The 27768-nt window shown below is 39.5% G+C and overlaps 1 protein-coding gene across 1 annotated transcript in view; it reads right to left on the bottom strand.

The window, feature by feature from the left end:
- Positions 1–27768, bottom strand: part of LOC132378672 (cadherin-18) — a 662384-nt gene that overhangs the window by 39709 nt on the left and 594907 nt on the right. Inside the window, exons 6-9 of the mRNA XM_059945774.1 lie at positions 11271–11438; positions 9615–9802; positions 9251–9504; positions 2417–2553 (exon numbers count right to left, since the gene is read on the bottom strand). Coding sequence (XP_059801757.1) covers positions 2417–2553; positions 9251–9504; positions 9615–9802; positions 11271–11438 — 747 coding nt within the window. The remainder of the gene's footprint in view (positions 1–2416; positions 2554–9250; positions 9505–9614; positions 9803–11270; positions 11439–27768) is intronic.

Genomic DNA, 27768 nt, shown 5'->3' with positions numbered 1-27768 from the left:
GGAGATGCGAAGGGATTTAGAGAGAGTGGATTGTGTCAAGTTGTTTTATGGGAAGGATATAATAGAGAAATGGAGGTCATTTAAGTGTGAAATTATGAGGGTACATAATCTTTATGTTCCTGTTAGGTTGAAAGGAAAGGTTAAAGGTTTGAAAGCACCATGGTTTTCAAGGGATATTAGAAATTTGGTTCAGAAAAAGAGGAATGTCTACAATAGATATAGGCAGCATGGAGTAAAGGAATTGCTCGAGGAATATAAAGAATGTAAAAGGAATCTTAAGAAAGAGATTAGAAAAGCTAAAAGAAGATACGAGGTTGGTTTGGCAAATAAGGTGAAAGTAAATCCGAAAGGTTTCTACAGTTATACTTAAAGCAAGAGGATAGCGAGGGATAAAATTGGCCCCTTAGAGAATCAGAGTGGTCAGCTATGTGTGGAGCCGAGGGAGATGGGAGAGATTTTGAATGATTTCTTCTCTTCGGTATTCACTAAGGAGAAGGATATTGAATTGTGTAAGGTATGGGAAACAAGTAAGGAAGTTTATGGAACCTATGACAATTAAAGAGGTGGAAGTACTGGCGCTTTTAAGAAATTTAAAAGTGGGTAAATCTCCGGGTCCTGACAGGATATTCCCCAGGACCTTGAGGGAAGTTTGTGTAGAAATAGCAGGAGCTCTGACAGAGATCTTTAAGATGTCATTAGAAACGGGGATTGTGCCGGAGGATTGGCGTATTGCTCATGTGGTTCCATTGTTTAAAAAGGGTTCTAGAAGTAAGCCTAGCAATTATAGACCTGTCAGTTTGACATCAGTGGTGGGTAAATTAATGGAAAGTATTCTTAGAGATAGTATTAATAATTATCTGGATAGACAGGATCTGATTATGAGTAGCCAGCATGGATTTGTGCGTGGAAGGTCATGTTTGACAAACCTTATTGAAGTTTTTGAAGAAGTTACGAGGAATATTGCTGAGGGTAAGGCAGTGGATGTAGTCTATATGGACTTCAGCAAAGCCTTTGACAAAGTTCCACATGGAAGGTTAGTTAAGAAGGTTCAGTCGTTAGGTATTAATGCTAGAGTAATAAAATGGATTCAACAGTGGCTAGATAGGAGATGCCAGAGAATAGTGGTGGGTAATTGTTTATCGGGATGGAGGCCAGTGACTAGCGGGGTGCCTCAGGGATCTGTTTTGGGCCCAATGTTGTTTGTAATATACATAAATGATCTGGATGATGGGTTGGTAAATTGGATTAGTAAGTATGCCGATGATACTAAGGTAGGAGGTGTTGTGGATAATGAGGTGGGTTTTCAAAGCTTGCAGGGAGATTTATGCCGGTTAGAAGAATGGGCTGAACGTTGGCAGATGGAGTTTAATGCTGAGAAGTGTGAGGTTCTACATTTTGGCAGGAATAATCCAACTAGAACATACAGGGTAAATGGTAGGGCATTGAGGAATGCAGAGGAACAGAGAGATCTAGGAATAACAGTGCATAGTTCCCTGAAGGTGGAGTCTCATGTAGATAGGGTGGTGAAGAAGGCTTTTGGAACGCTGGCCTTTATAAATCAAAGCATTGAGTACAGAAGTTGGAATGTAATGTTAAAATTGTACAAGGCATTGGTAAGGCCAAATTTAGAATATTGTGTGCAGTTCTGGTCACCGAATTATAGGAAAGATATCAATAAATTAGAGAGAGTGCAGAGACGATTTACTAGGATGTTACCTGGGTTTCAGCACTTAAGTTAAAGAGAAAGGTTGAACAAGTTAGGTCTCTATTCATTGGAGCGTAGAAGGTTGAGGGGGGATTTGATCGAGGTATTTAAAATTTTGAGAGGGATAGATAGAGTTGACGTGAATAGGCTGTTTCCATTGAGAGTAGGGGAGATTCAAACGAGAGGACATGATTTGAGAGTTAGGGGGCAGAAGTTTAAGGGAAACACGAGGGGGTATTTCTTTACTCAGAGAGTGATAGCTGTGCGGAATGAGCTTCCTGTAGAAGTAGTAGAGGCCAGTTCAGTTGTGTCATTTAAGGTAAAATTGGATAGGTATATGGACAGGAAAGGAGTGGAGGGTTATGGGCTGAGTGCGGGTAGGTGGGACTAGGTGAGATTAAGAGTTCGACACGGACTAGGAGGGCCGAGATGGCCTGTTTCCGTGCTGTGATTGTTATATGGTTATATTTTGTATATAGGTTGAAATTAATCCATAAATTGCATTAAAAAGGTTGCAATTCAAATCAGTTTAACCATTTATCACAAAGAACTCATTCAAACATGCAACAGGTAACCCCAAAATGAGGACCACATGGTTAAATGGAATCTTTTTAAGGATGGTTGAAAAATGCCTGACCAACTTGACAGCACACTAAGTTCAGTAATTTTGGAAGGTGTAAAATAATTAAAGGTTTAAGCTCCCACACTTACCAAGTTCTGATGCACAGACTGTAATGTTGTGCCAAGGTATATCTTCCCTATCAAGTTCCCTTGTGGTCTTTATAACTCCACTGTTAGCATCTATGCTGAAGTACCTCTCCACTTCTTCATCATCTTCAATGAAGTATCTAGCAGGAAGTAATTTAAAATAATTGAAGGTTCACAAAAGGACCCAACAATGTATTATTTCTTGATCTGATATAAATTGATTTCAACTTAATTTCGCACAGGCTCTTAGTATCTTCCCATTTAACTAAACAATCTGAACATCAAAATCTTTATCATGATGTGTAGTTATTGATCAAGAAAGTACTTTGTTTATTTAAATCCTGATCTCATTTACCTGGACAACACTGTGTCATAATAAAAAGTTGACAAGCTTTCAATTAAAAAGAAAGTTGGAATTAAAATGAAGAGTTGGGATTTATAACGCACTTCCACATCTTCTGGATATCCCCAAAATACTTGGCAATCAACTAAATTGAATATATTCACTGTTGTAGAAAAACAGATTGTGTAAGGTACAAGCAAAATCAATGAAATAATTCCTTTTCGGCCAGTGCCTCTGAGAAAGGTTGTACAACTGTTTTGTAGCTGGACAATAAATGTCTTGCTCATGGACCTGCCATGAGAAGTGCTGTGGAGCAACAGGACAAATAAAAAAAAATCTTGAGATACTAAAGGGACTTCCATTCAGTACAAAATAAATCAGATATGTGTCCAGTTGTTTTGAAAGGTTGAGATTAGGATTAACTGACGCAGAGTTTTGGATGTTTCTGATCAGTAGACAATGATGGCAGAGAAGATGCTGTGGGCGAGGGTACAGGAAGTGCTATGAGATGGGCACTAGCTTTGGTGGTTGAGGAATGAATGAGAAGTTCGAAAGCATAGGTGGTAGTATAGTGCTATTGGTAAGAGATGGAATTACATCTAGAGAAAGAGGTGATGTATCAGAGAATATCGACTCTTTGTGGGTGGAGTTAAGAATCTACAAGGGTAAAAAAAACATTATGGGAAACATATATAATCCTCCAAATAGTAGCCAAGATGTGGGATTGAGATTGCAAAAGAAGCTGGAAAGGGCATGTAATAAGGGTAATGTCACAATCGTAATGAGGACCTCAATATGCAAGGGGATAGGGAAAATTTGATTGGTGTCGGATCACAAGAGAGGGAATTTGTTGAATGTCTATGAGATGACTTTTTAAGAACAGCTTGTGCTTGAGCCTACAAGCAAAAATGTTATCTTAGAATAGGTGTTGAATAATAAACCCAATTCTATTAATGTAAAGGCACCCTTAGGAGGCAGTGGTCATAATGTGATTGAATTCACACTGCAGTTTGAGAGGGAGAAGCATAACTCACAAGTATCAGTATCACAATGGAATTAAGGGAATTACAGAGGAATGGGAGAAGAGCTTGCCCAGGTGGATTGGAGGGGGATACTGGCAGGATAGATGACAAAACAGAGGTGGCTGAAGTTTTTGGGAATAGTTCACAAAGCACAGGATAAGCCCCACAGAAGAAGTTGTTCTCAAATGGCAGGTCTAGGCAATCGTGGCTGACAAGGGAAGTTAAGTACTGCATAAAAGCAAAGGAAAGGGAATCTAAAGTAGCTAAAGTGAGTGGGAAGTTGGATGATTGGGAAGCTTTTAAAATCCAACAAAAGGTAACTAAAAAAAAAAGAATAAAGCAGGATATGAAAAGCCTTTTCAGTTATATAAAGAATAAAAGGAAGGTGAGAGTTGATATTGGAACACTGGAAAATGAAGCTTGTGAGGTTATAATGGGGACAAAGAAATGGCAGATGAACTTGATGAGTACTTTACAAATACAAATACAAATATAAATACTTTATTGTCACCAAACAATTGATACTAGAGCGTACAATCATCACAGTGATATTTGTTTCTGCGCTTCATGCTCCCTGAAGTACAAATCAAAGTAAATATAATAAAAATTTAAATTTTAAATCATAATTAGAAAATAGAAAAGGGAAAGTACAGTAGTGCAAGTCAGGTCTGGATATTTGGAAGGTACGGCCCAGATCCGGGTCAGGATCTGTTCAGCAGTCTTATCACAGTTGGAAAGAAGCTGTTCTTAAATCTGGCCGTACATATCTTCATGCTCCTGAACCTTCTCCCGGAGAGAAGTGGGACAAAAGTGTATTGGCTGGGTGGGACTTGTCCTTGATTATCCTGGCAGTCTTTACTGTACTACAGTTTTTACTACAGTCTTTACTTTGCTTCAGTCTTTACTGTAGAAGACACAAGCCATATGCCAGAGGTCTATGAGTGTCAGGTAGCAGGAGTGAGTGCTATTTGCTATTACACAGGAAAAAGTGCTAGGCAAACTGTAAGGTCTTAAGGCAGATAAGTCACCGAGACCAAATGAACTACAGCCCAGAGTGCTGAAAGACATTGCTAAAGAGATAATGGATAGATTGGTTATGATCTTTCAAGAATCACTTGATTCCAGCATGGTCCCAAAGGATCAGAGGATTGGAAATTGTCACTATCACTCCATTCTTTGAGAATGGAGGAAGACAAAAGAAAGGAAATTATAGGCCAGTTAGCCTTACCTCAGTGGTTGGGAAATTGTTGGAGTGTATTATTAAGAACAAGGCTTCAGGGTACTTGGAGACTAATGATAAAATAAGTCAAAGTCAGCATGGTTTCTGTGGAGGGAAATCTTGCCTGACAAACCTGTTAGAATTCTTCAAGGAAGTAACAAGTAGGGTGGACAAAGGAGAGGTAGTGGATGTAATATACTTAGAGTTTCAAAAGTCATTTGATAAGGTGCCTCACATGAGTTTGCTTAACAAGGTAAAATCTTATGGTGTTACAGGAAACATACTGGTATGGTTAAAGGTATGGCTGTCAGGCAGGAGGTATTGAGTGGAAATAAAGGTGGCCTTTTTTGGTTAAATGCCAGAGACTAGTGGTGTTCCTCGGGGTCAGTATTGGAACCATTACTTTTCATGTTGTTTGTCAGTGATTTAGATAGTGGAATTGATGGCTTTGTGGCAAAGTTTGCGGATGATACGAAGATAGGTGGAGGGGTAGTTAGCGCTGAGGAAGCAATGCAATTGCAGCAGGACTTAGACAAATTATAAGAATGGACAAAAAAGGTGTCAGGTGGAATACAGTGTTGGGAGATGTATGATGATGCATTTCTATAAAAGGAACAATAGTGCAGACTATCATCTAAATGGGGAGAAAATTCAAACATCAGAGGTTTTGAAAGGACTTAGGAATCCTCATGCAAGACTCGCAGAAGGTTAATTCACAGGTTGAGTCTGTGGTAAAGAAGGCAAATAAAATGTCGACATTTATCTCAAGTGAAATAGAATATAAAAGCAAGGAGATAATGCTGAGCCTTAATAACACACTAGTCAAAATGCTCTTGGAGTATTGTCAACAATTTTGGGCACCTTATCTCAGAAAGGATGTGTTGTCATTGCAGAAAGTCCAGATGAGGTTCATAAAGATAATTCTGAGAATGAAGGGGTTAACATATGAGGAGCAATTGGATGCTTTGGGCCTCTACTCACTGGAATTTAGAAGAATGCGGGAGGATCTCATTGAACCCTACCAAATGTTGAAAGGACTAAATAAGGTGGATGTGGAGAGGATGTTTCCTCTGGTGGAGGTATCCGGAACTAGGGGGCACAGCCTCCAAATTGAGGGGTAACCTTTCAGAACAGAAGTAAGGAAGAATTATTTTACTCAAAGTGTGGTGAATCTATGAAATGCTCTGCTACAGACTGTGGGTATATTCAAACGGAAGTTGATAGTTTCCTGATTGGTCAGAGCATCAAGAGAAATGGTGAAAGAGCAGGAGTAAGGATTTGAGTGGGATCTGGGATCAGCCATGATGAAATGGCGCAGAGGACTCGATGGGCTGAATGGCCTAATTCAGCTCGTATGTCTTACAGCCTTCTGGTCTCTTTTTGGGAGATGGGGAATTAGTTGGATTGAAGGAGAACCAGATAAGTACCTACTTAAAAAAGTAACTACGTGAGATAGGTTTCCAATATCAGCCTGAGATCTGCTCAGCCAGGTTGACTTCAGGTCATGCTGGTGTACATCTCAAGAGCTGTGAAAATTTACTTCTGCATGAGCAGTCTATGGTTAAGAGAGATTAGGAAAGGAAATTGAAAATAAAATGACTGAACTGATGTCCTGGTGTGTTTTGCAGACTATTGGATGCCATTGAATATGTCTGAATTCTTCTGTGTGTGAGCGTGACAGGAGATCCAGAATAACACTCTAAATTTGTATTAATATTGATTTTCAATATCATCACTTGCAATTAAGATTGAATTGTATAGCACACAAAGGGTGTCCGTGGATGAACATGACTGAGTTATTTCAGTGAAGTTGATTGAGGTATGACCATATTCAGGAAGCTGGTGAAAATAGTCTGGTTCTTCTTCAAATTGCATGCTGAGTTATATTATGTGCAACAGAAGGGGCAGATTTGTTTAAAAGTCCCATCCACCTCTTTAGAGAGAGAAGTAGAACTAAAGTTCACAGCAGGTTGTGAATCATTTGGAGATATAACAGTTTAATCAAGTACAGAGTTAAGGTAAGAAAATACAAATAATTAAGACCTGTGATGGCACGGAAGCACAGAAAAATAAATGACAAAACCTTTGAAAGAAAAAGAGAAATATAATTAAAATATAATTTTAATTTGAAGATACAAATAATCCTCACCAACATCTATTGTCTATATAGTCAGCAATTATGATCTGAAATTGTTGGCACCGGAGACCGGAAAGCATCTTGTCTTAAACTGGGATATTGTGTATTAAATTTTGTTGAACTTCATTGAATCAACAATGAAAAATGCAAGGTATGATAGTACAGGTCCAGATCTTCTGTCATTTTAATTCTTCTCACTATTCCATCTTAGATTTCACCCTCCTTGACTTCCCACATTAGCTTATTGATTTCTTTTCAAATTTCCTTCCTTCTCTGTCATTTTCCCTGCGTCCATATTTATCTGAACTTGATAAATTTCAAATATTTACTGATCATGTCTTGACATGATAATTTTCTTTCTGTCTTCATTGGTGCTGTCTGGTTGACTCAATCTTTCATTTTTTATATAAATCTGAGAGAATACCTGAAAATTACAATTATTTTCTCAGATTAAAAATTGATGTGTGTGATTAATTAGGAAAAATCACTTTAATTAGGAAAAATCAAGGTGCTTTGAAAGATAATATCACTCTTTAATGCTGTTTTCTAAAAGAAATTTCATTTCTCTGTTGAAAGCCAAAGCTAAATTATTTATAGCATATCAAAAACTTTGTGTGTTTAAACATTACAACTGTAATGGGTCTTCTCTGAGGGAGACTTTTATAAACCTTCCTTCAGCCAATTGACACCATATATTGTATTGATTTTGTGACTGATGCAAGACCTTTTTTTTGATGAAAATTTCAAGTTTGCTTTGAAATTAAAACCAATTGACTTCTCAATCTGGGCCATTTTCCCTAACTCATTAATTTATCAATCAAGGCAATAAAAATATTGAAAAGTTTAATGCAATATATTTAAATAAAATATTTCATATTTCCTTTGTGCAATACGATGCCATATTTCAAAAATGTTCCCTTTAAATTATCTACAGTACTGGATATAGGAATTCAAAGGATGTCTGTTTAAATGGAATATGTTCACCACTAGTCAGTTCCAATTAAACAATTGTTTCATTTATGTCAAAGAACTGTCAATCAATTTCTAGTGTTTTAGAAAGATCAAAAGCAGATTTTATCCATCACTGAAAAGGAGTTGCTGATGAGTAATGTAATTTTTTAATGCCTCTAAATGGAAGTCTATCCACCTTTACAATGAGCTCAATATTCAGGGCTCCTGTTTCAAATTGGTCTTGTTTCATAGTTCCTTTGCATAATGTGTTGTTCTTTCTAGCCATTGTGGGAATAAAACATGGTGATAATGTTGCAGAAATCATGGACATACAGAATATATATCATTCTGACAGTAGCTCAGTGCCAGTATAAAAGTACTGGATGATTCTTTTATTTTAATGAATTTAATATAGAAACACTTCTTCCCACTTCTTATAACTTCTCATCAAGGCACCATTTCCCAAAAAACAGCAGCACATACTGGCCTATGAACTCCATTAAAATAGTCATACTGTCCTACCAGCTGTAAGCATAGAAATTAGCCCTTTGGCCCAAATAATTTATCTAGACCATAGTGCCTATTTATGCCAACCCACAGTAGTCTTGTAGCCCTCTACTCTTTTCCTATCTAAGTACTAGTCCAACTGCATTTTATACATTGTATGAAATTGTCTCTGAAACTCATCACCTAAAACTGCTACCTTCTGAATGAAAAGATTGCCCCTGAGATCTCATTTAAATTTACTCTCATCTCTTATCTATACCTTCTAGGTGAAAAGCTCTGACCATTCCTAGCTCTGTCCCTGATAATTTTATAAACCTTAAAAGGTCTCCCCTCAGTCTACTATATTCCAGTGAAACATAATAATTGTGTCTGCTAAATGTTGCAGATGCTTGAAATCAGAGATAGAACAACAACTGGTAGAGATGCTTAGCAGGTCAGGCAGCATCTACAGAGAGAAGAAGATGAAATGAACAGTTCATATTGATATTGGAATTAAGTCACAAACATGAAAAAATTATGCTGTTTTACACTCTTTTATGATTATTGTCAGCAGAGGCTAATCAAACTCAACATATTTTGCAGATCAGCAAAGATAAAATGTGAATTTTTACTGAAATACCCAGACTGGAGGTTTTAATTAAATAAAGGAAGGACATACCTGATGTGGCTTTTGGCACTGTCAGGGTCTTGTGCAGTTACTGTTCCAACCATTGTTCCTGGTTTGGCATTTTCAGAAACCTCCATCACATAAAAAGGGAGTGAAAACTCTGGGGGCTCATCCACATCTCCAACAATGATTTTGAGAGTGGCAGTGTCCTTGAAGGGACCCATGTTCCAAAAACGAGGATCAATGTGAGTGTTTTCACCTTCAATCATCACAGTGTACACTTTTTTCTTTTCATAGTTCAGTGGCTGGAGCATGAGTAGACCATAAAGATAATCCCATTATTAACAGCCCATTAGATTTAGTGGGATACAAAACAATCAGGTTTGGAAATTTAGAATAAATATATGGCTGTTACCTTCTTTAGAATAATAACTCCTTCTCTGGTGTCTTTGTCAGTAGTGATGGTAAAAATGCCTAATCCATCTCCATCAATGATGCTGTAGCTCATGTCTGCATTCACACCAATGTCAGGATCAATTGCTTTAATCTTACCTACAGCTGTGCCCACTGTAGCTGACTCAGGGACATAGAGCTGGTAGTGTTCTACAAATGGATAGAGGATCATAACTAAACAATAATTTCTGACAGAACAACATCACAGATAGAATGTCAACCATAACTTAAAACTAAAATATGACACGCAATGCTTTCATTTTGTCTTTTTTTTAACACAGATTGAGGCAGTGGTTGGCTATAGTCCCCTTGGCAGGAAACACAGGCAATTTTATCTCACAGCTCTCATCTGTTCCTAGATCCGCCCCTTGCCCAAAATCAATGTGACTCACATTATGTCCAGCAGGAACTGTGCCAGTTAACTCAACGGTAATGAATGCCAGTGTGTAGTCTAGAGTGGGGAAATAGTTTGGGACAGATCAGGCTGACTACAATTACTTTCACTATTATTTTAATAAAATTACCATACACCCAAACATCTCCAGGTGCCAAATGATTTTAAGAGGTCCTGTAGTTATTAAATATGTTGGCCTGCTTATCCATTGTCAGACTTCCACCTTGAATGCCTTGGTTGTCATCTGTCAGGTTAGGTTTCAGCCCTCAGAGCCACTATACACCTCTGTTTGAAATACACACCCTACTGCTTTGAGTCCTTTGACTTGAAACTTAGACCACACCTATTCTATGTTCTTTTAGGAAAAGGGATAATAAGTAACATTGATTTTTTCCATTACTAACTATCTTTTTAAAGCAACAATAAAACTGAAACTGCTCAATATGAAATTATGAAAAAAAACAGAATCTTAGTGGATCAGGTGGAAAGAGGAACAGCTAACATTAGTCACAACTGGGAAAGGGAAAAAGCTTATTCTCTGAGCTTTGTCTGACTTTGCTTCTCTCTAGCTTGATGGCTCTGCAACAACTTTAGATTCCTGTCTACTCATGCATCCTGTTTATCTTAGGAATGGCCTTCTCCCTAAATTTTTTGGTCTCTTTACCTATGTCTTGCCTGTATTTGGACGTCCTTTGGTCACATTTCTCACACCTTTCTTCAGTTTGACAATAATGTTTGCTATATGTTTCTGCACAGGATATTAAGCATGCTTTACAAATTCAAATTGTTATTGTTAGGTCACAATTAACAGCCTGAAAATACAGGTGAGATCTTACTTTAATCCAAACTCTCCTACTGCTGCTGCTGTTGCTGCAACATCCACACATTCCTCTTTGGAACTTGGATAGGAGCTTCCGCAACTTAAATTTTGAAATTAAGTTTTCATTTACAACAACAACTTAGTCAAACACACCAATGACAGTGGACGTGTTAACATTGGGAAGAAAACTATATATTTTTTCATAGCATTTACTTTTTTATCCAGCCAGGCCAACTGTCAAAGGGCTGTGGTTGCTAATGCAACTGCCTATCAGAGTTAGGAAAGCAGACAGATGATAAAAACAATACACACCACCATGCCATCTCCAATACATTTGCAACATGACATTGAGACAGACTGTAGTTTTAGAATATGCATCACATTGATTGAAAACTGACACATACTTTGCGGGAACTTGGGAGGATTGTCATTGGCATCAGTTAACGTGATATTAATAGTTGTGGAACCCGACAGTCCTCCTATCTGTCCGGCCATATCTTTGGCTTGAATGACGACAGAATACTGTTCTCTTGCTTCCCTGTCCATATTGGGTAAGGCTGTTCTGATGATTCCTGCAAAACAGTGTAAGAAAATCAATAGTTTAGTATACATGGAAAATAATATTCTGAAACAATACAATTTTATGGAAGTTTCAATATAGAGCCTGGGCTGGTAAATATTAAAATATTACAAAGAAATAGATTACAGTCAGAAAGTATTAGTAATGTCCACATCACCCTATTATAAATTAAGTACAATCATGATGCTTAAAGTTAGTACATAGCACGAGAAAATTTGCTTTGAGTGTGATTAAACAAGTACATTTCATCATTTTCACATACTTCATGTAACTTTGTTTCATTAATAACATCAGTTTCAAACTTTTGGACTTTAATTAACCAGAGAATGTTGATGGACCAAACCAATTAACATTTAATTTCATAAATATATTTACATCTGCAATGATTGTAAATAACTCATAATGTAATTAAAATGCCTTTTTTCACAACATTAAAAATGATGTGCCTGACTCTGCCCAAAGACAACTTTTTTAATATTTATCCTATACTGAAATATTTCCCCATCAACAATTTATAATAGTGCAATAACTTCAAAGTTGACTGAAGTACAACCTTAACAAATTGAAACTTCTTGTGAATAATAAATTGGATGCTGAGCATATCAACTAACTGGTAAATAAAAGGGAAACAAGTTTTAATTATATTGGTATATCAGTATAGTATAGAACAGATGTAGAGTGTCTGGCTTGATTAATCCATTCCTTAAGCAAAACAAGTTAATTGAAAAGCTGCTAATCTAGTCCCTGGCATCAAACTATTGCAATTAGGAACATTTATAAAAAATGAGGTATTTAAGCTTGAAAGATAGACAAGAACATGTCAAAATCAGGAAGATACTAATGACACAGTAAACGTTAATTTTTGAAACACTGCAAATCAGGATATCTGATCAAAAAACTAGTGAAAGCAAAAAAATCATTGCAACATGTAGAGAAAAATATATCTTTATAAAGAAATATAATTAACATTTATGGTCTCTAATATAAGGTAGCAGAGGCACAAAAATACATAAATTCAATTAGGAATTTGATGTTTCAGCTTCTGGGACAATTCAGAACAGAAGGTGACAATTAAAAAATAAAGAGCCACCTATTTGGACAGGAAAAAAACAATGTTTCTCTTCTCTCATTATGCCTTGAGCCTTTGGAACTCCCGAACTCAACAGGCTGTGGAAGCAGAATTTTTGATTATTTTTTAAGGCAGAGTAGAAAGGTACTTTCTAAGCAAGAAGATGAAAGATTGTCGTAGGTAGATAGAAGCACAGAGCTGAGGTTACAATTAGATCAGCCATATCTTAAAATAATTGTGGGTCAGGTTTAAATAGCGACTCCTGCTTCTTTTTACTCATGAGTCATCTTTGACACTTAATAATATTTTTAGTCAATAGCAGCATAAGAACAACTGATATGTGGGACCTGAGCTCAAGGACTGCTTAACTTTGTTCTATTTTTCTATTTACCATGTATGAGGGAAACTGGGATAGTGCAGGACTGGGAAGGGGAAGTTTCGGATTAGTTGGTTTTAAGAAAAATCACCCCTGATGTACATGGTATGATTCCAAATTTGTTTGTAGTTTCACCAGAGAAAAACTTCTTTTTGAATGCCATCCATAGAGATCCTGTCATATTAGCACACTGAGGTACTACAAGGGACAAACAATAACATCATGCAGAATTTTGAGAGGCATTAATAGGGTAAATGCTAAGAGATGGATTCATTCAGCTGGAAAGTCAAGATCTCAAGGGCAAAGTCATAGGATAAGTGATAGGTTATTTAGTTCTGAGACAAGGAGAAATTGCTTTATACAGTGGGTCTAAATTTCTAGTGGACTCCAGCTGAGAAGGCAGTGTGTTATTCATCACCGAGAATATTTCAGGTTGAGATTGATTTGGGAACATAATTAAAGGGACCTGAGTGTGATTGTGACCAGAGATCCTCCCTCACTTCATTCACCAAATGTGACAGAGTTAAATGTAAAGAGAAAATATGAGAGAAGGAAGTGGAGAAAAGGAAACGTGCCTGGAGGCAGGGAGGTAGGGAAAGTCTTTAATGAATACTTTCCTTCAGTGCTTAACAGGGAGAGCGATTTTGACAAATGTGAGGTCAGCATAGAACAGGCTAATATGTTGCAGCACATCAAGGGTAAGAAAGAGGCAGAGTCAGAACTGTTTGACAGATTAGTCACTGAGGCCAGACATGACATACCTCCGGCTAACATGGGAAGCGAGGAAAGGGATCGCTGGAGCTTTTATGGGGAGATTATTCCTGCATCTTCCCTCGGCACAGAGGATTGGAGATTGGCAAATATTGTTGCATTGTTCATGAAAGGTAATAATGCTGGGAAATATAGACCTGTGAGTCCTAGTGGTGGGCAAGCTATTGGAGAGGGCTCTTAGGGACAGGATTTATAAGTACTTAGAGAAGCATAGTCTGATTAGGTTTACTCAGCCGGGCTTTGTTGAGCCTAAATGAATTTTTCAGCAGGTGACAAAACCAATTGATGAAGGTAGTGTGGTAGATGTGGTGTATATGGATCTTATCAAGGTGTTTGATGTGTTTCTTCATGGTGGACTCATTCAGAAATTCATGAGGCATGGGATCCATGGAAACATGACTATGTAGATATGGAATTGGCTTGCTCACTAAAGGCAGAGTGGATAGTAGAGGGAGGGTATTCTGCCTGAACACTGGTGACCAGAAGTGTTCCACATGTCCACAGGTGTTCAAAGAGCCCTTCTTCCTGTGATTTTTATAAACTACTTGCATGAGGAAGTAGAAAGTTTGCAGAGGACTCAAAGGTTGGTGGTATTGTGGATAGAAGGTTGTTGTAGGCTGCATAGGGATATAAATAGGATGCAGATCTGGACTAAAAAGTGGCAGATGGAGTTCAATCCAGAAACATGTGGACTGATACAGTTTGGAGATTAAACATGAAGGTGTGGTACAAGGATAATGGTCAGACCCTCAGCAGTGCAGAGGAAAACAGCAATCTTGGGGTCCAAATTCAGAGATCTCTCAACGTTTCTGTGAAGTTGAAAAGCTGTTTAATAAGGTATATGGTGTGATGGCCTTCATTATTCAGGGGACTGCATTCAAGCATTGTAGCTCTATAAAACAATGGTTAGACCACACTTAAGAGTATTGTCTTCAATCCTGTCTGGACATGCACCCCCCCCCCCCCCCCCGCCGCTGACTGCTCCTGTGGCTCCTCCCACAGACCCCGGTATAAAGGCGATTGGAGGCACTGCTCCTCCCTCAGTCTCCAGGATGTTGTGTGGTAGTCTCCTTGCTGCTGACGGTGCTTTCTTCCAGCTAATAAAAGCCTATCTCGACTCACCTTTCCGAGAGTTATTGATGGTGTATCACCTGGTTACCTCAATACAGGAAGGACGGGGAAGCTTTAGACAGGGTGCATGAGAGATCTACCAGGGCTGCATGGAATAAATAATGTGACTTATAAGGAAAGCCACACACATGAAATGCCAGAGGAATTCAGCACGTCAAGCATTCTTATTCTGGTTTCGGTCCCTTTACCTTCCAGTACCAATGAAGGTTCTTGGCCCAAAACATTAGCTTTTCTTCCCTCTATAGATGATGCCTGACCTGCTGAGTTCCTCCAGCATTTTGTGTGTGTTGCTCAAGATTCACAGCATTCTGCAGATTCTCTTGTATGTCTTATGAGGAATGTTCAGCAAACTAGGACTCTTCTTTTTGGAAAGTAGGATAAGACAACTTGATAGAGGTAAAAAGATCATGAGAGGCACAGGGAGGCAGCCAGCCCCTTCTTCCTAAGAGAGCAATGGCTAACACCAGGGGATATCCATTTCAATTGAGTGGAGGAAAGTAGATTAGGGAGATGTAAGAGGTAGAATTTTTTTCACAGAGAGTGGTAGGTATTTGGAATATATTACCAAGTGTGATTGTAGAGTATGATAAAATAGGTACATTTATGAATCTCTTAGATAGGCTTGTGGATGTAAGAACACGAAGGATTATGGGGTGTGTAGGGGGAAAGGGTTAGATTGATCAGCACAACATCATGGCTGAAGTGCTGTAATAAGCTGTACTGTCCTATGTTTTATGTTCAATCAGAAAGGAAAGGGTTGGTGGTGTGTGGCGATATTGATTTTAGTCAGCATATTTGGTGGTGAAAATTGGCTTCAGCGCACCTTCTTGCAGATATGTTCTCAGAATGTTTTCCATGGCCATTTTGAGCTTAGCAAGATCCTGAGGATAACAATGCATCAGGTAACCAGTTTCAGTGATAATGGTTCTGAAGTTTGAACACTAAAAGTGAACATTTACAGATCTTGACATCCTTCAGTTCTGCACAGGTGTGCCACCTAAAATATTTTGCTGATTTAGAAAATCTCAATTCCCCTCCCCCCCCCCCCCCCCAAACAGTCTACTGTGCCAAATATGACAGACTAACAACAGCACTCCTGCATACATTCAGGCCCAGGATATCCATGGCAGGTCAACAGAAGCAGGTAGGCTCCAAGGGGTGAGCTTTCTGAGCAGATGCAGTCATATGGTTTCTATCTCCCTCCTGAGGAGTTCCAATTGATTCTTTTGTACACCTCTTTCTTCTGCAAGTGAATAGCATTAAAGGGAATTTCAGAACAACAGCAGGGGATTAGAAATAGCAGTGATGGCTGATTTCATTGTTGCTGGGGCCTCCCGGCAGATCTTCAGGATGCATGAGTTTAAGTATCAGAAAATCGTAACAAAACTAGACCACCTGGACAATCGCTGCTTGCTGCAGGTCAGATCCAGGATAATTTGGCCCAGTACTCGTATTCTGCCCAAAACCTTAACCATGTTTCATTTTACTGACCCGCAGTTCTGAATGGTTGAAGGAACTTTAATCAGTGATCAGACTTAACAAAACTGATCACGCAAATTTGACATTATTCATTGTATTTCATGTACTTTGGTAACGAGAATATAGGTAACAATAGGATCACTATATGAACTATGAGAGAATACCCAGTCCTTTGCATTCTGAAATGGCTGCTGAAAGAAACACTGTTATTAACAGCTCAACACCGATAAAGGTCAAATTGCCTTAAGTTAAATATTATAGGTTATTATTTGTTTGCAGGAGTACATCATATCCTCCCATTTGACTAACATTACAGCATATACCAAAAGGAAAAAAAATCACCAAATATGCAACTGACATTTGACAAACATTTTTATTTTCATGATCAAAGTGTCTTTTGCATCTGAATATTTATTTCTTCCAGTTTTCCAAACCCCATCAATAGTAATTAAAGATTATAGCTGGCTGTCAACCACGTTCATACCTCAATTTCGTGCAAAAGTCATAGAGTTTAAATCTAAAAAGCTATCAGAATAGGAAATGAGTTCTATTTCATTCTTACTCACAAAACATTTTTGTAACAAGAACCCTGATATTTCTCCCAAGATATTTTAAAATAAATTTCCTAGTTCTTTCCATTAAATATGTTGTATGTTCATCTTCTCCTTGGTAAAGTGCACTAAACCAGATGACTTTACATTTCAAACATACTGTAGCATGCAAAAGCATTGTAGATTCCTAAGAGGCATATAATAACACAAAATATAAAATGTGAACATCCATTGGACTCAAAAAAATGTGGGTCAGACAAATTTGTGGTACATATCACAGACCTCACCATAATTAAGGTTCTAACAGAGATGATTAGCATCCAGGAGAATAAACAATTGCAAAAGACAAAATCAAAAACTCTGCTAAATCTCTCCTTGAACCTACTAGGTGATCAACCCAAAATACATGAAAGCAATCTAATATTATTCTACCACGACCCATTGCATTTCTCAGATAACATTCACATAGTTCCAGAGGCACATATCCACTAATTATTTAGTTATCAGTATCTGTAATTATGCTCAGTTTTCAATCCTCTTCCTAATCAGTTCTTCATTCAGTTCGTTTTTTCCAGGATTTAATCAACATAGTATACCCATTTTTGCCAGGATCCTTTCACACATGCCCAGCTCTGTGGGGAATAAGAGAAAGTAAATAATTCTTCTAATCTTCTGCCTTGCTTTAGGCTTGTTAATTTCATACTTCTGTTCCCTAGTTTGGCAACTGCAATTTAAATTAAATTAAACAGCAGCTAGATGAATAAGGTAATGATTTTTTACCATTACTTTCACGATGTGTTCATGTGAGTTCAAATCCAGCTATAAAGAACTAAACACATTACCCAAACAATAAGCTTACCTTAACCATGTTAATAAAAAATCTAATCCAACTAATCTGTATCATAGGCAACACACACAAAATGCTGGAGGAACTCAGTAGGTCAGGCAGCATTTATGGAAATGAATAAACATTTTGGACCAAGACCCTTCAGATAAGGAATGGAAAGGAATAGGGAAGATGCCAGAATAAGAGTGGGAGAGAGAGAGGTAGGTGGAAAAGTGATAGGTGGAACAGATAAAGGAAAAGGAGAGTAAGGAACCTGGTAGGAGAGAAGTGTGAACCTTGTGAGAAAAGGAAGGCAGGTGAGGAGAAGAGATAAGAGGCCAGGGTTGGGAATTGAAGAAGAGGGACAGGAGAGGGGGAAAAATTAATGGAAGTTGGTGAAATCAACGTTCATGCCATCAGTTTGGAGGCTGCCTAGATGGAACGTGAGGTATTGCTTCTCTAACCCGACAGTGGTGTCATTATTGCAAAAGAGAAGGTCATGAAGGTCATGGACCAACAAGTCAGAATGGGAATGAGGATAGAATTAAAACAGTTGGCCATCAGGAAATCCAGTTTCTTGAAAATGGACTGGAGGTGCTCAACAAAGCAGTTCCTGAATCTCTGTCGGATCTCACCAATGTAGAGGAGGCTGCATTGGAAGCACCAGTTACAGTAGGTGACCTCAGCCGATTTGTATGTCAAGTGTTGTCTCTCCTGGAAGGACTGTTTGGGGCTCTAAATGGAATTGAGGAAAGAGGTGAATAGGCAAATGTAGCCCTTCTGCCACTTGTAGGGATAAGTGCCAGGAAGGAGGTCAGTGGGGAGGGACAAATGGGCAAGGGAATCACGGAGTGAGCAATCCCTCCGGATAGCGGAGAGTGATGGGGAAGTAAAGATGTGTTTGGTGGTAGAATCCATTTGAAGTTGGTGGAAATGGAAAATGCAGAGGATAATGTGTTGGTTGCAGAAGCTCGTGGGGTGGTGGATGCGGACAAGTGGAACTCTATCCCTGTTTTAAGATAGCTGATAAAATGGTTGAGTGCAGAAATGGAGGAAATGTGAAAATGGAGAGGAAGCCAGTTAAATTAACTTATAGTTTATTTGGAACTAAGTTTGAACTTAAGTTTGGGCTTAAGACAGATTGAAAATTGATATTGAAAGTACATTTTCTATTTGATTATCTTCCAAGGCAATGCAATTGGTCCCCAAAATAATCTGTTATAAAATGGAATGCTCTATGCTAAAAGTCACGGTGTATTGAATTGAATTGACTTTATTTCTTACATCCTTCACATTCATGAGGGCAAAAATGTTTACATTACGTCTCTGGCTGAATGTGCAATGTGAAAATTATAGTATTTGTAATAAATAGTATGCACATTAAGACATACAACAGAGCAGTCAATATAACTTTGAAATACAACTGTGTCCGTGCGAATTAATCAGTCTGATGGCCCGGTGGAAGAAGCTGTTGTGGGGCCTGTTGGTCTCGGCTTTAACGCTGTGGTACCATTTCCTGGATGGTAACGGCTGGAACTGTTTGTGGTTGGGGTGACTGGGGTCCTCAATGATCCTTCGGGCCCTTTTTACAAACCTGTCTCTGTAAATGCCCCGAATAGTGGGAAGTTCACATCCACAGATAACCATAGATGGGCTGTCAACATCACTCTCTGCAGAGATCTGTGATCGAGGGAAGTACAGTTCCTATATCAGGGAGTGATACAGCCAGTCAGGATGCTCTCAGTTGTGCCCCTGTAGAAAGCTCTTATGATCTGGGGACTCATGCTGAATTTCTTCATCTGCCTGAGGTGAAGGAGATGCTGTTGTCTTTTTTTTAACCATATAGCTGGTATATACAGACCAAGTGAGGTGCTCGGTGATGCATGTACCAAGGAACTTAAAGCCATTCATCCTCTCAGTCTCAGATCTATTGATGTCAATAGGGGTGAGCCTGTCTCTGTTCCTTCTGTAGTCCACAATCAACTTCTTTGTTTTTGCAACATTGAGGGAGTGGCTGTTTTTTTGACACCACCATGTCAGGGTGATGATTTCTTCTCTGTAGGCTGCCTTGTTATTATTTGAGAAATGCCAATCAATGCAGTTTCATCTGCAAATTTAATTAGTAGATTGGAGCAGTGAGTGGTGACAACGTCATGGCATAGTCAATCCATGGTCAAACACAGAACAACTTTAACTTAATAAAACATTCGAAGCATTTTGCAGAGGTGAAATCACAACTTGCAGATTGATAGAGCTGTAGGAACTGCCATCTCACACCTCCAGGGACCTGGATTTGACATCCTGACCTCTGATGCTGAGAATGGAGTTTGCGTGTTCAGTTTGTGAACTCATGGGTTGGCTCTGGTTTGTCCAGCTTCTTCCCATATATTAAAGGCTTGCAGGTCGGTGGGCCACTTGACCATTGTAAATTGTTCTTAGTGTGATAATGAATGGTAGAATCTGGTGTGAGATGAAGGAAGCACAAAGAAATAAAATGAACGTCCTTGATGGTTGGCATGGACTTGAGGTGTCAAATTATTCTGTTAGCCTTTGTTAAAATTTTGCGTAAATATATTTAAGACATCTGCATTAATGTTTCTAATATTACATTATTCAATCATAATTGAAGATACAAATAGCAGGTGCACATTGTACCTCACTACTAATGGTCAATGCTTGGTTTGAGGGAACAGGCCTGATATAGTGAGCAGGATGGTTGATAGGGTCTTCATTGATAACCCAGCTATTTTCCAACATCCAGATGATTCCAGTCAGCAGACTAACAACTTCTCTTTACAGAACCAAATCAGAGAAGATACAGAAGTATAGAATTAAGAGAACAAAGAGCTTTATTTTCACTTCCATGACTCACTGTTGGTTTGTGTTTCAACACAATTGTCTCCATTCCACCAGAAGCCCCACCATCCTTTCACTTCCTGTGACGCTTGTAATGGTATTCTTAAGAGTTATGGCACTAGGGTCAGCCGTGGCTCAGTTGGTACTATCAGTGCCTCTGAGCTAGGAAGCTCAGCTTTTGCTACAGAAACAATAGCATGAATAACCACTTTCAGACAGAGTCTGTCAAAAGTAGGTTCTGTCGATTGTCATGTAAAGACAAATCTCTGTTGCTTGCAATAAATAAATAAATACAGTGATTTTGCTCCAAAATCATTCCTGGACTGATCAATAAATATGCTTCACAAGTCACTGATAGAATGCACTATCATGATATGAGAACTTGCTGCCTGCAAATTATTTGCTATATTTTGCCCGCCACAGTTCCTGAAGAGACAAAGGATTGCAAAGAGGGAGTGAGAGTTTAAAAGAAGTGACTGGGGACAGTTGGCATATTTTAATAGGTTTCAGTATTTGCATTTGATGACAGAGAAATGTATACAATATACATCCTGAAATTCTTTTTCTTTGCAGACACCCACAAAAACAGGAGAGTGCCTCAAAGAATGAATGACAGTTAAAACGTTGGAACCCCAAAGCCCCTCCCCAGCTCCCCCTCCCATGCACAAGCAACAGCAAGGCAATGACCCCCCCGCCCCTCCAGCAAAAAAAATCAGCATCCTCCCCCCACCACCCAGTGGGAATGGGAAGTTGAGGCTTTGTCTTATTGAGGCTTCAGCGAGGAGAAGTGTAGGCTGTAGGTAGATTTATTTTTGTTATATATTCGTACTGTATTTCTTACTGCACATTTTAGAGCAGCGAAGATGCCAGGCAGGGTAGGACAGTGGAATGTTCCTCTTGCCGAATGTGGGAATGCAGTTTCCCTGACAACTATACCTGCAGGAAGTGCATCCAACTGCAACTTGTAACTGACGTGTAAAGGAGTTGGAGCTGGAACTGGATGAGCTCCGAATCATTCGGGAGTTGGAGACAGGTGGATGGACACAGGGAGGTAATCACACCTAAGGTGCAGGACACTGATAATTGGGTGATAGCAGGAGAGGGAAGGGGATAGATAGCCAGTGCAGAGTACCCCTGTTGCCGTTCCCCTCAATAAAATGTACACCACTTCAGACACTTTTGGTGGTGGGAGATGACCGAGCAGAAGAAAGCCATATCGGTCAGATCTTTGGCACTGAGCCTGAGTTTGTGGCTCAGAAGGGAAGGGTGGAGAAGAGGCAATCTGTAGTGATAGGGAATTCACTGGTTAGGGGTACAGAAAGGAGGTTCTACAAATGAGAATGAGATTCCCTAATGTTGCCTCCCCAGAGCCATGGTCAGACACATCTTGGATCAAGTCCTTTGCATTCTTAAATGGAAGGGTGAGCAGCTGGAGATCTTGGTCCAAGTGCTAATGTATGAGAGGGCAAAGTGAATTAATGAAGTTAGGTTTTAAGTTAAAGGATAAGATCTCCAGGGTTGAGATCTTAGGATTGCTACCTGTCCCTCATGCTAGTAAGGCCAGAAATAGGAAGATCATACAGGTTAACATGCGGCTAAGGAGATGGTGCAGGAGGGAGGGCTTCATATTTTAGGATCAATGGGCTCACTTCCAGAAAGTGGCACCTGTACAGAAGGGACATTTGCACCTGAACTGGAAGGAGACTAATATCTGAGCAGCAAGGTTTGCTAGTACCACATGGTTGGGGAGTGGGGGGAACTTAACCTCGAGTTCCAAAGGGATGGAAACCAAAGCGCCTGAACAGATAGTTGAGTGGGTGTGGAGAAAAATATTGTTAAGCCTCCATACAAAGTGAGCAAATCAAATAGTTGAGCATGGTGAGCTAATGTTCTGAGCTGTGTATAGATCAATGTAAGGAATATTGAAGGAAAGGCAGATCAGTTTAGGGCATGTATAATTATTGCGTTGCAGATAATTAGTGAAACTTGGTTGCAGGACGCACAAAACTGGCAGCTCAGTGTTCCAGTGTTCCGTTGCTTTAGGTGTGATAGAGCGGGAATGATTAAAGTGGGAAGGGTGGCAGTACTAGTCAGGGAAAATATCACGGCAATGCTCAGTCAGGACTGTTGAGGCTTTACGGGTAGAACGGAGGAATAAGAAAGACATGACCACATTAATGGGATTATATTATAGACCACCCAACAGTCCTTGGGAGTCAGTGGATCAAATTTGTAGAGATTGCGGACTGCTGCAAGAAACATAAAGTTGTAATAGTAGCCCTGATGAGGGGTCTAAGCCCGAAACATTGGCTCTTTCTTCCCACCCACAGATGTTGCCTGACATGCTGAACTCCTCAAGCACATTGTGTGTATTGTTCTGATTGTGGGTGAGTTTAACTTTCCACAAATTGACTGGAACTCCCATACTGTAGAAGAGCTGGATGTGGAAGAGTTTGTCAAATGTGTTCAGGAAAGTTTCCTTAGAAGTCCCAACAAGAGAGAATGTGATACTAGATCTCCTATTTGGGAATGAGATAGGGCAGGTGACATAACTTTGCATCTAGAGATCCGAAGGCTAGGTTGGGTCCTCAAGTTGAGATTCTAAATTGGGAAAAGGCCAATTTTGATAGTATCAGGAAGATCTGACAAGAATGGACTGGGACAGTTTGTTATCTAGCAATGGTGTACATAGTAAGTGGGAGGCCTTCAAAATTTTGAGCATGCAGAGTTTGTATATTCCTGTTAGAATAAAACTAGGGATAACAGGTTTATGGGACCTTGGTTTTCAAGGAATATTGAAGCTCTGGTTAAGAGAAGGAGGAGTTAATGTAGCACATGTAGGCAGTTAGGATCAAATGAGGTGCTTGTAGAGTACAAGGAATGCAAGGGACACCAAAAGGAAATCAGAAAATCTAAAAGAAAGCCTGAAGAAGATTAATCTCGAGATTGTTTACAGCATACATACTTGATCATAAAAGTATCTCGAACTTTCAACATTGAGAATCCTAAGGGCTTTTACAGATACATTAACAGCAAAAGTAAGGGACAAAATTAAACACACAGTCTATAGAAGTGAGGCAAAGCAGCAGTGAGGTCATGGACCCTATGCAGATTACAGAGGAGGAGGTGTTTGCTGTCTGAAGCACTTCCAGTTGTTCCTAACTGCCTACACCAGCTATGCACCTCCTTCTTTTCTTAACTGGGGCCTCAACATCTCTTGAAACACACCCCTCCCAGGGCCTGAAAAGATGTTCCCTTGGCTCCTGTGGGAGTCTAGTGCAGAAATTGTAGGGGTCCTAGCAGATATATTTAAAAAATCCTTAGCCACAGGTGAGGAGCGGGAAGATTGGAGGACTGTTGTTCTGCTGTTTAAAAAAGGCTCTAAGAATAAGTCAGGAAATTATAGGCCACTGAGCCAGCCTTCAGTACTGGGTAAATATTGATAAGTATTATAAAGTACTGGATTTATAAATATTTGGATAGACATGAAGTGATTAGGGATAGTCAGCATGGCTTTGTGCATGGCAGGTCATGTCTAACCAATTTTATAGTTTTATGAGCAAGGAAAGTTGATGAAGGGAATGCAGTGGATTTGTCTACAGGGGATGTTATATTCAAATTGTATAAAACATTGGTGAGGCCTAATTTGGAGTATTGTGTGCAGTTTTAGTCACCTACCTACTGGAAAGATGTAAATATGAATGAAAGTATGAGGATAAAATTTACAAGAATGTTTCCAGAACTTGAGAACCTGAGTCATAGGGAAATGTTGAACAGGTTAGGACTGTAACCTCTGGAATGTAGAAGATTAAGGGGAGATTTGATAGGGATATACAAAATTATCAGGGGTATAGATTGGTTAAATGCAAGCAGGCTTTTTCTACTGAAGTTAGGTGAGACTACAACCAGAAGTCATAGGTTAAGGGTGAAAGGTGAAAAGCTTAAGGTGAACACAAGAATTTCTTCACTCAGAGGGTTCTGAGGGTGTGAAATGGACTGCCAGCAGAAGTGGTAAATGTGGGTTTGATTTCAACATTTGAGAGAAATTTGGATAGGTACATGGATGGGAGGAGGGGTATAGTCCAGGTGCAGGTCATTGGGACTAGGCAGATTAATGCTTTGGCTCAGACTTGATGGGCTGAAAGGCCTGTTTCTGTGCTGTAGTGCTCTCTAACTCTATTACATTTCTGACATGACAACAGTTACCATGCACCAAATGCACATTATTGGCTATGAAGAACCTGGGTTCCTTTGAGGGCATAACTTTCATCTTCACAAAAATTAATATTCTTCCCCTCCCTCACGACAAGCCCCCCATCCCTGGAGAACTGCTACAGAGCACCAGATTAATGCTTTGCAACTTGACAGCGTCTCTGAAAACAGGTGCAAATAGAGAAAATAAAACAAATATATATATATACATATATCAGATACTGGAAATCTGAAATAAAAACAGAAAATGTTGGAAATATTTTCTAATTTCAATGAAAAATATCAACATTCAAGGCAAACCCCTTCAATGGAGAATGGTTTAACCATTTTCATGCCAGTTTTATCATCACTGCTTTTTTGGTAGATCTACCATTTCAGGTGGATGACAAATTCCACTCTCACTTCCCAACAATCAGTGACATAGATTCAGAGTGATGCTTTGGATAACTGAAACTGTCTGGAAGCAGATTTCTTTAATGAAACTGGTGAGTCATAGACTGCAGTGAAGCTCCTTTATAAAATTATTTATTGGCAGAGTATGTGTCAACTTATGACACTCTGGCATCTAGCTTACTTCAGATGTTTAGCTACTGTACAAGTAAAATACCATACTGCCTGATGAACTCAATAGGTCAGGTTGCATCTCTGGAGATAAATGAACAGTCAAAGTATCGCGTTGAGTCCCTGTATATGGACTGGAAGTTAGAGGTAAGATAGCCAGTATAAGTAAGTGACAACAAGAGGTGGAAAGCAGTAGATAGATCAATTTGAGGGGGAACTGATTGGCAGATGGAGCCAGATGGGGAAGGGCAGAATTTAAATATTGATGGAGACTGAAAGGTGGTAGGTGGAGGAAACAAAGGGCTACAGATGGTGGCATTTGAAAGGAAAGAAAAGTAAAGAGCATGGAACCAAGGAAGGTGGGGTCGGTAGGTGGGAGAAGGGGGAGAGAGGTGTGTGTGTGTGTGTGTGTGTGTGTGTGTGTGTGTGTTTGAGAGTGAGATGAACAAATGGATGAGCTGGAGGAGGGGAAAGAAACTAGGTGATGGAGGCAAGGTGTCTGAGTTAGAGGAACTGGGCAGGTGAGAAGGAGAGGAAAAGGGACAGAAGGGGAGAAGATTACCTGAAGCTGTAAAACTCAATGTTCATGCTGTTGGCTTGTAGACTACCCGGGAGGAATATGAGGTGATGTTCCTCTGGTTTGCATCTAGGCTCACCTTGGTGGCGGAAGAGGTCGAGGACAGACAGGCTGGTGTGGGAACGGCAAGGGGGATTAATGTAGTTTGCAAGCAGAAGCTCAAGAAGGTCATGGCAGGTGTAACACAGGTGCCCAGCAAATCAGTCACTCTTGGTCTACCTTGGTCTCGTTGATGTAGGGGAAGTCACATCAAGAGCACTAACTGTAATTGACAGACTGAGAAAGATGCATGTCAATCTCTATCATTCACAAAAGGGCTGTTGAGGTTCCTGAATGGTGATAAGGGAGGGGGTGTACAGACAAGTGTGACACCTCCTACAGCTGCAAAGGAAAATACCTTGGAAGGGAGGGATATGTGAGGACTCGTTCCTCCAGTTCTCTCTATAGATGCTGCCTGGCCCATTGAGTTCCTCTGATTGTTTGCTTTTTCTCTGGTTCTGGATTCAAGCATCTGCAGTCTCTTGTGTCTCCACTTAGCTACATTATTGTAGCTCTGGAGTCATATTCATCCAACCGGGTGAGGATGATAGATATCTTTCCCTGAAGGACACAAATGAAACAAGTTGGAGGGGTTTTGTTGATGATAATATCGGCTTACTTTCAAACTCCAGATCTGATTTTAGATTCAACAGCATCCAAGGTAGAATTCAATCTCTACCTTCTCATGAATTATCCATGCCTTTGGATTACTAATCCAATAATATAACTGCTATGCCACAGTACTGACACCAAATCTTTCAGCAAAATACATGGATGCAGCACAAATAAAAACCAGCCAGGACGACAGAGGACTGATACAGAATGCACAAAGAACCAGAGAACATTACAGCACAGAAAGGGGACTTTTTGCCCTTCTTGACTGTGCCAAACCAGTTTTCTGCCTAGTCCCACTGACCTGCACCTGGGCCATATCCCTCAATACCCCTCTCATCCATATACCTGTCCAAGTTTTCCTTAACTATTAAAAGTGAGCCCGCATTTACCACTTCATCTGGCAGCTCATTCCACACTCCCACCACTCTCTGTGTGAAGAAGACCCCCCCCAAAGTTCCCTTTAAACTTTTCCCCTTCACCCTTAACCCATACCTGTTTTTTTCCCCCCCTAACCTCAGTGGAAAAAGCCTGCTTGCATTCACTCTATCAATACCCATCATAATTTCATATACCTCTATCAAATCTCCCCTCATTCTTCTACACTCCAGGGAATAAAGTCCTAACCTATTCAAACTTCCTCTGTAACTCAGTTTCTCAAGTCCTGGCAACATCCTTGTAAACCTTCTCTGCACTCTTTCAACCTTATTACTATCCTTCTTATAATTCGGTGACCAAAACTGCACACAATACTCCAAATTCGGCTTCACCAATGCTTTATACAACCTCACCATAACATTTCAACTCTTCTACTCAATAATTTACAAAGGCCAATGTACCAAAAGCTCTCTTTACTACCCTATCTACCTGTGACGCTACTTTTATGGAATGTTGTATCTGTATTCCCAGATCACTCTGTTCTACTGCATTCCTCAGTGCCCTACCATTTACCTTGTATGTTCTACCTTGGTTTTTCCTTCCAAAGTGCAATACCTCACACTTGTCTGTATTACACTCCATCTGCCATTTTTCAGCTCATTTTTCCAGCTGGTCTAAGTCCCTTTATCTATTGCACACTAACACTATAAGAGCCAAACTAATCAGGGAGATGGGAATTAGTCCCTTTCTTCCAGTGACCTTTGTAATTGGGTATTAGCAACACCTTTCATTGCTCAATGTATATTTCCTGTAGTGATCTACTAATCTGTCAAAATTATTGGTATTAATCTCAGAAAGGTTATTTTCCACCGACCAATGAATGC

The sequence above is a fragment of the Hypanus sabinus genome, chromosome 20, assembly GCF_030144855.1.
Source record: "Hypanus sabinus isolate sHypSab1 chromosome 20, sHypSab1.hap1, whole genome shotgun sequence".
In the NCBI taxonomy this organism is placed as follows: Eukaryota; Metazoa; Chordata; class Chondrichthyes; order Myliobatiformes; family Dasyatidae; genus Hypanus; species Hypanus sabinus.
Note: the sequence above shows the minus strand (reverse complement) of the source record. Positions and strands in the feature narration are given on the sequence as shown.